A 14244-nucleotide genomic window follows, 5' to 3' on the forward strand; every position below is an offset into this window, starting at 1 on the left:
AGGGTTACACAAGCTATGACTATTTAATTAAAATACTGTTTTTAAGTCCATGTCTTCTGGGGCATCAGTAATTGAGCCTGTTATCTGTGTGTACTTTTTTGCATTTATTCTGCTGTGAGGATCAGAGGATCTCCTTTCTAATGAGGGTGCATTTCAGAGGGTTATGTCATTATCAGATACTAAATTATGTATTTGATAATTATTAACATTACATTAGTCAACTCTATCTCATCATCTTACCAGACTTTTAGGAAACATTTACAATTTTTTACAGTATATAATGTCAACAGTTGGAAGTCAAGGCATTACACAATCATCTTTTTGTTCTTGGATATTCTAATCGGAAGCCATATCATGTACTTCCAGTTCAGGAGAGTTCAAAAGGAGTTCATATATGAGCAATTAAATGCACTTATGTTGACCATGAATCAGATATGATGAAAAGAAAATAGACCTTGAAAAACAAGGTGAATGAAAGCAGCAAAACAAAGTCACACCATTTTCCATTAAGTCAAGTTCAAGCGTTTATAAAACCGTTCTCCAAATTAAAAAACAAAACACTGACCATCAGGTTGCTCTATTGATATGGTTCTTCATGTTGCAAATGTAAAATCAAATAGAATGTTACTATTTTCTCATATAAAAACACCAAGTTGGATACAAAGAAGCATGAGTTGTGCTTATTGTATTTCCTAGGTTCTCCTCTCTTCTGTAGCCCCCATAGGTAACGGTATCTCCTGTGCAAGCACCAGGTCATGGCTGACCCTTGGGGTGACGCCGTCTAGCGTTTTCATGGCAGACTCAATACAGGGTGGTTTGCCAGTGTCTTCCCCAGTCATTATCATTTACCCCCCCCCCCAGCAAGCTGGGTACTCATTTTACCAACCTCGGAAGGATGGAAGGCTGAGTCAACCTTGAGCCAGCTGCTGGGATTGAACTCCCAGCCTCATGGACAGACAGCTTCAGACAGCATTTCTGCCAGTTACCACTGTGCACCACAATAGGCTCTTTCTGTAGCCTCTACTCTACCCAAAATGCTGCTATGGAGAGTTGGGAGACTCTCTTGTGCACTGTAGTGCTACCGATAGAGGTGGGAGCCAGAAACCACAATGCCTTTTCCCCAGTCCTTTAGGTTCCATTCACAGTGTTGCAGGACTGGGTATTTTATTTGCAGTCCATTGAAACAGCTTCTGTTTGTAAACATTCAGTAATCTGTCCTTTCATCTTGGCTGTATTTCAGTCACAGAGGCAAACATTTCAGAAGAATACTGCTGAAGTATTTAGGGATACCCAGCTGGGGGGTAAATGGTAATGACTGGGGAAGGCCCTGGCAAACTACCCTGTATTGAGTCTGCCATGAAAACGCTAGACAGCATCATCCCAAGGGTCAGACATGACCCGGTGCTTGCACAGGGGATACCTTTACCTTTTACCTATTTAGGGATAACACTGTTTCATATAATCCCATCTTCTGTTACCATAAACTTAACAAATTTATCAAAAACTTGTGAAAACAGGTGTGAATGCTTTGATTACCCACCAACCTGAAATCATCATAAACAATTATCTTTAATTCCCCCTCCCCAGTTTTTATGGCTAATTCTCCCATTTTTCGATATTGTATTTTGTTCTGCTTAAGAGATCATTCCACACTTTGAATTGGGGGTGGGGGGTGGGGAGGTTGTTGCTTTATTATGTAACTGGCAATAGGAAAATTAGGAAAATGATGCTGAATGTATAAATAGCTTAAGACAAAACACATGCATTCATTTCATGTATATGGATTCACTGTTGATGTATGTGTGAGTTATTGATCCTTCTGAAAAGTCAGTATAAAGAGCAGGCTTTGTCAACTGAGGTGAAGTCTCTCGCAGAGGCCACATTTCTACCCAAATAAATGATGCTCCATACATTTTTTGACTGCTCTGGCTTCCCAAGGATCTCCTTTGCTTGTAGTTGTGCCAAACTTGATGGATCGTTTCCTTGAAAGGCCTAGTGGTTAGTGTGTAGAGAAGAGGGTTCAAAGCGCTGTTGATTGGTAGTATAAAAATCACTACCCAGGAAGTTATAGAACCTGCAGGGAGAACAAAAAACAATGGTTTACTCAACAGTAACCCCGTAACACAAGGCATGGTCTATAAATGTGGGATCTTATTGGCCCAGCTTTAAGTAGGGCTGAAATATTTGAGCATTCATGTCCTATCCCACTTCTAATCAGAATAGAAAACAGCAGAACTTTACTTAAGATGGTGATCATATACTTAATTATATCTTGACATACACTAGAGACAAGAAACATTATTTTTTTTCTCTGATTCCATCTCTAGAATAAAATATAGTAGCCATATTTGTATTGGTGATTATGAAAATCCTAGCCTTAGAGTTGCCAGGCAAAAACTGGAAAATGTGACAGAATAATTAAAACAAATTTAGGCAATACCTGGAATTTCTACATGAAGTAAGGAAAGCAATTTTAGTATAAATATAGGAATCCAACACAGTGCATCAGTAAATACGATGAAAAAAAAAACGTTTTGCAAGAGTCATCTCTTTCTTCACGTGATTTCGGATTTCAGTGGCAGTAATGGCTGTTTGATGAACACTGTAAAACATGCTTCCATAGGAGAACACAATGATGATGAACGCTACCAAATTAACACCTGTTGCAAGAGACAAGGTATATTGATATTTCATTTAGTTGCCTGCTATCTCAGACCACAATATAAACCTGCACTAGTATTATAAGGTTATGGGAATTTATTTTACTTGCTTATTTAATGTTATTTGTAGTCTGCTGTCTCACTGAGACTCAGATTATGCAGTGTAAGTCAATACATTCAACAGGATGGTATATCCAGTAAATAATGAAAAGATTTTGGTTTGCAGAAATCTGAACCCAAGCAGACAGCTGAAACAAAACTTAACCATTAATATGATATGTTAAATGATGCAGAAATTACATAGAAGGACCCTACTCATAGCAACACACATCTGGATACAAGCTCTGCACTGGCTTAGGCACTGTTTCTGGGAAATTACTTCACCTCCATGCCCATAGCTTTCCATCACTCGTCCTACTTTGCCCATATCACTCTCCTGGATCATTGCTTTTAGGGCTCTTCCCCACATCTGGACCTTGCCACTTGGCTGAATACCACTCTTTTCTATCCCATCCTACACCCTCCACAGCTGTAAGGGAAAGACCTCTCCCCCAGTAGTAGGAGCTATAGTCAACCAGCTTCTCCTGACACTGTGAGTCCCCAGTAATATATGGCTCAAGGCTGTGCTGGCTGTTCCACCTGGTCTTTCTGGGTAGTCCTTGGCCCCTTCCCCAATCGGGTCCTACCATTCTTCCACCCTTTCCTTGCTGCTCCCTAATCTGAAAGAAGCAGGCCAAAACCTCTTCTGGGTACAATAAAATACAAGTAAAACAATGTTATCCCTTTGTGGAGGAAAGGGTGCTCAAATTATACTGAATGGGATATAATCTGTAAGGCATTTGTGACCAGATTAGGTCTCACAGCTCCACCACAACTTTCCCCCAACTATAAGAGAGCTTGGGGCTCCTTAGCCACCTTCGGAGGGGACTTGATCATTTCAGGCATCTTACCCGGACCAAGGTAGGCAGGTTGGTAGTTTCAATGAGGCCCATTAGTTGTCCTCTAGACCAGTGGTCCCCAACTCCCAGGCTAGGGACCGGTCCATGGATCAGTCAGTACGGGCCATGGCTCCTCGTCCTCCTTCCCAGCTGCTGCCTCGGGGGCTGCCCTGCCACTCTGCTGCCGGCTCACCTTTGGTGCTCTCCAGCAGCTGCCAAGGCTGGGTCTCCCCCTCGGCGTGGCGCTTCACACCTGCTGCTGGCAGCGCCCCCCAGTGGGGGGTGGGAAGTCAGGGGCACCAGCAGGAAAGCAAGTGGAGCTGGGGCTCAGGCGGTGGTGGTGACGGCAAAAGACTACCCCCCAGGCCTCAGTAAAATTGTTAAGCATTGACTGGTCCCCGGTGATAAAAAGGCTTGGGACCCCTGTCCCTTGTGGCTCATTAAAATGAGCGACAAGAGAGTAGGAGGACCACTCCAGGAAATTATCAATCTGTCCCTAATGACAGGAATGTTTCTGGAGGGTTTGAAGGAGGCAGTGGCTCATCCTCTATTGAAAAAACCCACGTGACCCTATTTGGTCCCTGAACACCTGGAAATAGTGATCCATGTGATGGTCAACTTGCTGTATGTAAGCCTGCTATTGACCCTAATCTGGAAATTACAACTGGTCCAAAATGGTGCTGCATGGGATGTAACTAAGACACCATGGAGGGCCCACATTACACCAGTCTTGCGGAAGCTACATTGGCTCCCAGTAGAGTTTAGAGGTCGCTTCAAGATTTTAGTTTTAACCATCAAGGCCATAGGCGGTCCAGGCCCAGTGTATCTGAGGGACTGCCTGTCTGAATATGTCCCCCGGAGGGTGCTCCGTTCAGCATTCACAAATCACTTGACAGACCCTGGTCCCAGAGATGTCCAACTTGTTTCAATCAGGGCCCAGCCCTTGACCTTGGTGGAATCAGCTCCCTGAGAATATCAGGGCCCTAATGGAACTACTACAGTTCCATAGGGCTAGCACATTGGAGCTCTTCCACTGGGCCGATGCTTGAGGCCAGTTTGGATAAGCAAATACACCAATCTAAGGACATCTCTCAGTGGTAAGTCAGTTTCTATCTATTCCAAAGTGTAAACTGAACTGATATGTCACCAACTATTTGGCTGTTTTAACTGTTTTAATATTTTAATTGTTATTGTATTTAATTGTATTCATTGATTGTTGTGAACTGCCCTGAGACAGCAGGGCCAATATAGGTGGGCTGTAAATTTAATAATAAATACATAATATAATTATGCAAGAGAGTTTCATGAATATCCAAAGTACCCAAACTTAGAAGTATGGTACCAAACATAATATTCAGACTTGTTATCTGGGAAACAGGTCCTTCATATAGATACTTCTTAGTGCTGGTACACCTCAGTCCATATTCATATAGAGATAAGCAGTTTATTTTCAGTTATCAACTAGGATGCCTATGGAATGTACTTACCCAGAAAAATTACAACAGAATAGATTTGACCTCCAATGCTTTCTGATTGTTCAGAGTGAAGAGGGAAACAGACACCATTAGCACCATAGTAGTTTTGGAAAAAGTCCTTATTGCTCAGTGGAATGAAAGCAACTGTGAATCCTATAATCCAGATTAGAAACAAAATGGCAAGTGTCCTGTACCTTCCTCGCTTCAAGCATCTAAAGGGATAAACTATGCGGATATATTTTTCCAAAGTCAGATAGGTTAATAATAAGACTGACACTTCTGTGGACAAAATTGCCAACGATCCCACCAGCTGGCACTGAATACTGTCCATCCATAACTGAGCATGCCTATTGTATTCCCCACGATATTTCAGGTCGAAGGCTCCGATTACAAATAAGTATATACCCATAAGGCAGTCAGCACCTATTAAAAAAGTGACATCATAATTCATAGGACTACTAGATATATATACACACACAGCTGTAAGTCAAAAAGTATTGCTACTAGGGTTCCAATTCATACATGCATGGGTTAATTCCAAATAAAAGGTGTTTAAATATGCCTCTGTATCAGTGGATGGCTGCAGACAAGTTCTCTCTGTAATATCCTTTTCTTAGGCCCGTTATGCACGGCCCATAATGCCCGCGCTGGCAGCAGCAGCACTTCGGTTAAATTCACCGATAACGCTCGCTGCCACCACAAGCGCAGGTGCCTCCCGGCCCAGGGCTACGGAAGGCCCGCGTTAAGCGACTGCGGGATCTTCCGTAGCTTCCTGGGTAAGCCGGGGCTGCGGCGGGCCAGCACCCGGCTTGTCGGCCTGCCCAACCTTGATCCTACGGTGTCCCTGTTGGGACACCACACGCCCCTGCGGGCTCCACGAAGCCCTGGAGCTGGCAGGGGCAACCCCCTGCCCCCACCTGGGCTTGTGGAGGAGGCCTGTGCCCCCCCACTCCCCCGGCCGTCCAAGCCTCCCCTCTGGCACGCTGGCTTACCTTCTGGCCCCGGCGTTCAGCGTGTGCTCTACGCCAGGACAGCCCAGCATGCCCTGCCCCCATGCATACATGGGAACGGCGGGGCATCCTGCCCCACCGCAACAGCACAGCAGCAGCGCGCAGTAGCTGCCGCCGTGCATAAGAGGCATTAGTCTTGTTAGGAAAGTTGTGCAATGGTTTTTTTTCCCCCATCATGACAATGCATCTGTTCATTCTTTGGTGGTAGCAGGGGCTGTACTATGGGAATTTTGTTAGGAAGTCTTACCCCATCCACTCTATACCCCTGATCTTGCCCCTTCAGGCTTCATTTTGTGATCATAACTCAAAGGACATTTACAAGGAACACACAATTAAGTGGTATGTAAATCATCAGGAAAGGGTTAGAGAGATGGAAACACCTCCATTAGAGGTATATGAATCTAGATGGATATGTTGAGAAACAATAGCTTCTCATTTTGATATTTTTGTTTATTCAAGGTTTTTACAATTTTGTAGTAGTACCTTTGGATATATATATATATTTAAATAACATGACTTCAACTTTGTAGTATAATTTCTCAGAATTGCTTCTACTTGGGAACAAAAATATGCCTCCCCTATTTTAGCTAATTTGGAACCCTTCACATAGTTTCCTGTTTAATTAATATTAATACGACTGATTCAAAACCTGATTCTATCTTTCATAGAAATATTTTCATATTCCATATGTGGGGACCCTCCTCTGAACCTCAAGTCGGAACTATCTTTCATGTAAGGGGACTATTTTAATGTAAGGGGAGTACTCACAGCAGAGAGATACTATTGACATGGCATGGAGTTTGTTCTCTGATCGAATGTAAGGCCTCATGAAGATGACAAAGATGTTCCCAAAGCAAGTGACAGCAGACACAATCCAGACAAATACTCTCTGTATAACGCTAGCCAACAAATTCTCAAAGGAAGAGATTCCATCAGTATTTGGTTTACAACTGCGTACATGAGGAGCATAGCCACAGTACTGGAATTTTTTGAAATATCTGAGAAGGAAAGAAAAAAAGGGGTTTTGAACATCAAACCAATGTGCATAAAGTTCTATTTTTTTTTAACTTTTAATTAAAGATTTCACATTTTCAGTGGCTTTTCTCAGGTTTCTAGAAGCATCTGTCTTATCTGGTTGTGACTCCACTCTGGATTTGACTATACTGAGAATTTTATATATATAAAATAGCTTTTTATATACAATACTTACATATGGGACAGATTTCTAAGTGGACTGAACATTCTTCTCTGGATAGTTGTTATTTCAATACCTTCTAGGCTGCTAGAAACATTGAAAAAAGGTTTAAGTATCATCAATATATGAAGTGACTAAAAAAAAGGAAAAGTGATATATAAAGTAGATTATTTGATCAGCATATTTTATGTATCTTTCACATTTATTTTATGGACACACTAAAAATGGTCACATTTTAAAATGCTTTGTATTGCTAATGACTTCATGAAATTTCAGATAGAATAGTTTAGCAGGCATGGCTAGTGAAGTTCTTTGCTTGTTGGATCTAATACTGCAAGACCATAGAGGGAAAAGGAACTTCCACCTATTTCCGATAAACGTTAGATACATGCCTATCACATAAAAATAGTGAATATCTAGCATGCATCTGGAACTATGGTGGAAAATTCCGTCAGAATCATATTTAAGAGGCTTTGGTTTGATCTACACAAGTATTCTATATATTTTAGAAATCTGTACTGTTAATTGACTGATCTGATAAATGTTTCAAATATATCAAAATACCTTTGTATCAATTCTATAATTTTAATTTGCAGGTACTGAAAAGAAATTAACTCCATTAGTAATTTTAAAAATATATTTATTGTGTTGAATACCAATCTGCTCAGTGAGGAGTCTTCCTTCAGTAGAATTTCCTCCTACCAAGGAAGACTTTCGCTTAATGGCACAGAGTCATTGAATCTTATATTAGCAGAACATTTCATAACAAAATATTATCTCAAAAACAAAGAGGAAGGGAATAGGCCCTCATAGATGATTGGGACCAAACATACACATTTTTTCCGACTGCTGCATCTACTCTGTTTGACCACAACAAGTATATATTTATATTTTTATAACAATCCTACCACCTTTAATAAAGCTTATACACTTAGACACACATTAATATATTCACATCAAAATTTCTTAGCTTAGCTTCATTACTTCATTACTAAAACCAATAAATTTGTAAAATATTGAAATGCATTCAAATGTTTTGGGAAATGTTCAGTGAGCATTTTACAAAGCTACAATTCTTTGTGTATAATACTGACAAAAGACTTATCAAAAGGACTACATGCACTTACAGAGAGTTGAGTTTTACAAGATAATCAAACTGATCTGCTTGTATTTTCTGTACAGGATTGCATGAAATATTCCTGTCAAAAAAACAATAAATAGTGGCTTAAGTTACATTATTATCAGAGGGGCTACTTCATGTTTATTGGATATTTTCCAAACTTGGTCAACTGATTGAAAGCTGTGTGAGAGATTAATATTAATATTTGTCAGGAGTTTGAGAACATCTTGGATAGATTTGACAGAAAATGACAAAGATAATGTATGTTGAACTAAAATCCTGAAATAAAGCTGTATTTCCTTGAATAAAAAGGATGTGCTCATCCCACTCATATATGCAGGCAACAAATACTTTCCAAATGAACAGATAAAAAGATTGAACTGATTTCCAAGGGTGCCCATAGCAGTGAGTACCACCACCCTAACAACAACAACCACCTTCGGTATATAACTGAATGTATCAAGTAGTCTTTATCCTACCTTCTGCTTTGGCTAGTTTCAGACATGACTGAGCCAGAAAGATTTGTGGAATTATGTGTTCTATTCCACACAACTTCAAATGAAGGACTTCTGCCTTCATGAGGAACCAGTCTGTTGGTCCATCTGAACCTCAAATTATGGCTGTATTCAGGTATTGTGACAAACCTCGTTATGACGAACACAAAAACAGCTTGTTGCTGAACTCATGCACTGGCCAAAATAATGAATTGGGAGGGGTGGGTCCCAGTGAAGAAAGAAATTGGAAAAATATAGACGCACTGGGAAACCAATATGGCAATAAAATATCCAAATTGGACTTATATAGAGTCTTCTCTCTTCTGTGATTCTTTATTCTTAATATTTCACACAAGTCCCAACGCATTTCGCCTTACAGCTTTTTCAAGGGACAATGATTTTTATATTTAAGGACCAACTTTGACTTATTAAGGAATCTCATTGTCATGCTAACAATAGCTAAACTTAGCTTGTGGTGCTCCAGAAATCATGCACAAAGCTTGATACAAAGCTTCCTGACTGTAGAAGCCTTCAATCAAACTCCAGTTTTCTATCATGTTAGATAGCATCTCCTAGTCGAATTCTGCTTCTTCCTCACAAACTAGTGTTTTAAATCAGGATTTGGAACCCTGATTTGCAGGAAGGAAACAAACTACAATTTGACTAGCCATTTGCGACAAATTGCCAACTAATTCAAAAGTTTCCCAAACTAGTAAGCTTTCATGTGCTTTGCTTGTAACAGTGGGGCCCATTATGCACGGCCGCCGAAACGGCGTTTTCGGGTCACATGGAAAACGCGGAGGGGGAAGATGCAAAACACGCGTTATGCACGGGATGGGGCACAACGGCGGCAAAACCCAGAGTAACCGATTATGCACGCGGCAATCCCGGTGCCGCTTCTGGTTGTGCCCCGGTCACCTGGAAGCTGCGCTTTCTTTCGTGTTTCACTAACGCGGCTTTTTCGGCAGCATGCACCGAAGCTGCGGCCAGTTGCAGCTGGCACCGTGCGTTATCGGTGATTTTAGTCGCCGCCATTCCATCCCGAATGTGCGTTATTCCCCCCGTGCATAATGGGTCTGGGAATGTACTGGGAGGAATGTACATAGCAACAAGCCGTACATGTGTCTGTCTGTCACCAAAAGCAAACAAGCAAACAAAAATGATTTGTCATGATGTGGCTCAGGCAAACTATGGTTTGTTATAAATCCAAAAATGCTTCATTTGTCACTTGTGATGGAATATATAATCTTGAGGATCTCCCAGGCTAGTTGCTGCAATAGTAAGACATTGAATGAAGCATTTGTGTGTCTTGAAGTAACTGGCTCTGATTATGGATATTACTAACCATAGGTGATACAAAAATATTTCTGGAAATCAATCTTAAACTCAATAAATAAGGAAACATTTTTGTTGCCATTTTAAAAAGAAACCTTTCACAGAACAGCATGTATAGTTGCACCTATAATTCTATAATTCAATTTTTTAGACATTATCTTATATACTAGCATTATTATAAGTACTTACAGTTGTGAGAGTTCCTTCAGGTCCCTAAATAGGTATGAAGGAAATGATTTGATCTGGTTGTTAGCCAAGTCTCTGTGGAAAAATCCCCAGAATTTAGATCTTAAGAGTTTATTTTACAATCAAAGTTGCTAACTTTACAAATCACAGTAAAGTAGTTAATGTGCAGTATTTATCTTCTTACAATTCAGCTAATCTGTGAAGATGAGAAAAACTATTTTCATTGAGAGAGCTGATTTCATTTCTTCTCAGAACACTGAAATAATAAGATCCATATGTTAGTATATTTTACTATTTGTACCCTCCTTCTCTTACTGCTGAATAAAGCCCTATTCATGTGACACCAGGGAGGGAAGCTGATTTAAGGGGGGGGGGGTTACTGTGTGGTTGTGCCTGTTCTGTGGAATTTCCTCCCCAGGAAGATGCTATCAGTGAAGTACGATAAAAACAGAGGCCAAGAAACTCGTGTGCCAAGTTGATTGAACTAGAATGCTCCTTACTTACAGGACCGTTAAGCTTCTGCAGGAGATGAAAGTGGCATTTTTTAAATAATGGATTTTGTTGCCTTCAAAGTCCCTAGAGAATGGGGGAAAATGTTCATATAAAGTCATTAATTTTAACAGGACTAAAAAGTACTTGCATAAAATGGAAATCCTATTTAATAGAACATTCCTTCTTTGATCTCTCAGAACTTATATAGTAGAAAGACACCACAGTTCATTGCAATCAGATATTGTTGAAATCAATGGAAATTCTTAGATAATTTCTTGTGGTCAAAGTAGTAGCTTTTGCTATGTGTAATTTCTAAACCTCATTTTCTTGTCCTTTAGGAGGAAAATGTGCAAATGTGAAATGAGATTATCTTGGTTCAAACTGAATTGACAGTTTAACTGTTGTAGGAAAAGATGGACTCACAGCCAGTGAAGCCTTGGCATATGCTGACAAAGATGTTCATCTGGCAACTGTGTAACAGCATTATTCATCAGAACTCTGGAAAAAAGGGGGGAACCCCAAAACAAAGCACCAGAATGTTAGTTTGATGGCAGTAAATGTGTGATTTCATATTTATAACTTCATCACTAGAACTTAGGCTTCATTACCGTAGCTTATTTATTTAAATTGTCTTATTTTAAGTTTCTTGAAACCCTTTAAACTCTATCATCTCACATGGAAATATAGATTGTATAATCCCTCCACGAGGCCTGTCATTTCACTATACCACATGAGAGAGATATAAAATTCCTTTTAACACTTTTTGAACCAAATAAACATAAAGGAAAGCATGGCATGGCTGTTACCCAAATTGGATGTCTCCTGCATTTATTTGTCAAAATTAACTGTTTAATTGGAGACTTAGCAAAAGGTGGGTGACTATGGGATCTCCACCTATGTGTACCAGGATATTCCCTTAAGAAACTCTAAATAAACCAGTCAGATGTAAACCGGATGTTTTATTAAAGAGAACCAAAGTGGTACAAACTCACATCAATAGCACATGAATCACACATGCACACGATTATCTAAGGAAGGTGAGGTGAAGGAGAATAGCGTTTGGGAAGAGTGGGGATAGTTACCATCATGATGTCAAGAGGGAAGCTCACAGATTCAATGTATAATGGAAAGAAGAAAGTCTACACACAAATAGGTGGTATATGCAAGGTGTCTAGAGAACACACACACACAATTGGTGCTGGGTGCTCTATTTTTATAGGGAAAATGTAACCTTGGATTATGCTGACACGCTAGCCTCTAAAACAACATGTTTATGAAATTGTCTATACTTGACGAAGAATCTAGGAGATGTAATGAGCATGTCGGGAGTGAAGACAATACTCTGGGTGAAGCCATGATGAGGTCTCAGGTGATAAACAATAACTCTGATTGCTCTTCCAGAGTAGAATGAAGTATGTTAATGTTTCTTGATGATCTCTTGATTGCTGTATGGGAAACTGTCTAGGTGGGGCAGCTGTTAGGAATTGCTGATTGATTTACATGGGTGTGAGGAAGGAAACAGTTGGGAAACTGATAAGATTAATACCAGTTTCTTGGAGAGAAAGGTATGCATCTCTTTTGAGTGAGGAGTCAAAGGCATTAGTGAAACAGCCCCTAAGATGTCACAGAAACTAATTAAAGTGCCCAGGTATGTCTTGGAGAGTGACAACTGGCTGGTGTCCATATTTCTGTACTTGCTTGGGAGTAGACAGTGCATTTTGGCATTTGAGATGCAACTGACATCTATTCTACTGTTCATTTTAGCCAGGTGATAAGCATCATGTTATTTGATGCAGGGCTAGAAAGTGGTGTTTCTGTGTATCTGCCTATAAATTACCCCTCAATGTGAGGAGGTGTCTGGCTGCTAATATTTCGTGAGGCTGAGTTGTGAAGGCAGTGGTCAGTACACATCTGTATCTAATGGTTGGGGCATAGAATTTCTTGGGAATTCTCAAGCAATTCCAACAATCAAAATATATGTGTGCACCATAACATCTCTCTTACATTTATTTCCATTGCATTATGGGTAGATACCTTCATTTCTCTCATGGTAGCAAAATTACTGTGTGTTTATAAAGGATTTAGTAAAGGATAATGACAATGAAAGATTAATCAACGTTATGCCCTTCTGAAGTAAATTTACTTAAGTCATTGAGTAGCTGTACAGCCTTTAAGTCTCAAAGAGTGTGGCACATTGCCAAACCTTCTCTTGAGCAAATTCACTCAGTTTAAGCCCTTATTGTTGCATCAAATCAAATCTTGTAATAATCAGTGGGGTTTGCAATCTATACATTCCAAAGACAGTTGGACAACATTTCAATAATTGGTGGTGGAAAGTGCCATCAAAGCTGATTTATGTTGACTCCATAGGGTTTTCCAGTCAAGAAATGAACAGAGATGGTTTGCCGTTGTCTACCTCTGTATAGCAGCCCTGGATTTCCTTAGTGGTCTCCCATCCATATACTAACTAGAGCCAATCCTGCTTAGCTTCTGAGACCTGATGAGATCAGGATAGCTTGAGAATTCAGGTCAATAACTTATTCAACAAGAAATACAGAAAAGGAGTCTAATCAGGGCCAAGTTCTTGGACTTGATCATTATTGGTTATTTGCAACAAATTTAAAGTGCCTGACATACACTGAGTCTTTGTTGTAAAACCCAACTTAATCAAAAACTTGCAGAGGATCTTTAGAATTGGTTTTACACTCTGCTTCTAGCCTGAGGATAGTTATGACTATCCTTTTGGCTTTCAAATATTTTATGCTCTCGGTTTTTATACATTTCTATATCTCTAGAATGAGCCTCTTGTGGCGCAGAGTGGTAAGGCAGCGACATGATGTTTGAAGCTGTCTGCCCATGAGGTTGGGAGTTCGATCCTGGCAGCCGGCTCAAGGTTGACTCAGCCTTCCATCCTTCCGAGGTCGGTAAAATGAGTACCCAGCTTGCTGGGGGGTAAACAGTAACGACTGGGGAAGGCACTGGCAAACTACCTCGTATTGAGTCTGCCATGAAAATGCTAGAGGGCGTCACACCAAGTGTCAGACATGACCCAGTCCTTGCACAGGGGATACCTTTACCTTTATATCTCTAGAGTTTTATCAGTTGTTGTTAATCAGAATGATTTTATGCTGTTTTCTTTTGTCAGCTGCTTTGATCAGGTCTCTGAAGAGATAGCTTACAAATGAGTTAAATTATGAAAATAAATAACAGAAGTATAAGAAATTCATACTAGTAACGGGGATACAGTATATCAGAAAGTGTAAAGTATTATTTAAATAGCAAAACTATTTAAACCACATGGAATACAACTATTTTGTAGAGTGAGAGCCATCATTTTAT

The 14244-nt window shown here is 40.1% G+C and overlaps 1 protein-coding gene across 1 annotated transcript in view; it reads right to left on the reverse strand.

Moving 5' to 3' along the window:
* Positions 1–854: 854 nt before the first annotated feature.
* RXFP1 (relaxin family peptide receptor 1) overlaps positions 855–14244 on the reverse strand; it is a 38455-nt gene continuing 25065 nt past the window's right edge. The window contains 11 exon segments of the mRNA XM_077300002.1: positions 855–2074; positions 2441–2528; positions 2530–2660; positions 5086–5496; positions 6852–7081; positions 7294–7365; positions 8406–8477; positions 10417–10488; positions 10598–10669; positions 10918–10989; positions 11329–11403. Of these exon segments, the coding sequence (XP_077156117.1) occupies positions 1767–2074; positions 2441–2528; positions 2530–2660; positions 5086–5496; positions 6852–7081; positions 7294–7365; positions 8406–8477; positions 10417–10488; positions 10598–10669; positions 10918–10989; positions 11329–11403 (1603 nt within the window). The 3' untranslated portion in view covers positions 855–1766.

This window comes from Paroedura picta, chromosome 10 (assembly GCF_049243985.1).
Source record: "Paroedura picta isolate Pp20150507F chromosome 10, Ppicta_v3.0, whole genome shotgun sequence".
NCBI classification, from domain to species: Eukaryota; Metazoa; Chordata; class Lepidosauria; order Squamata; family Gekkonidae; genus Paroedura; species Paroedura picta.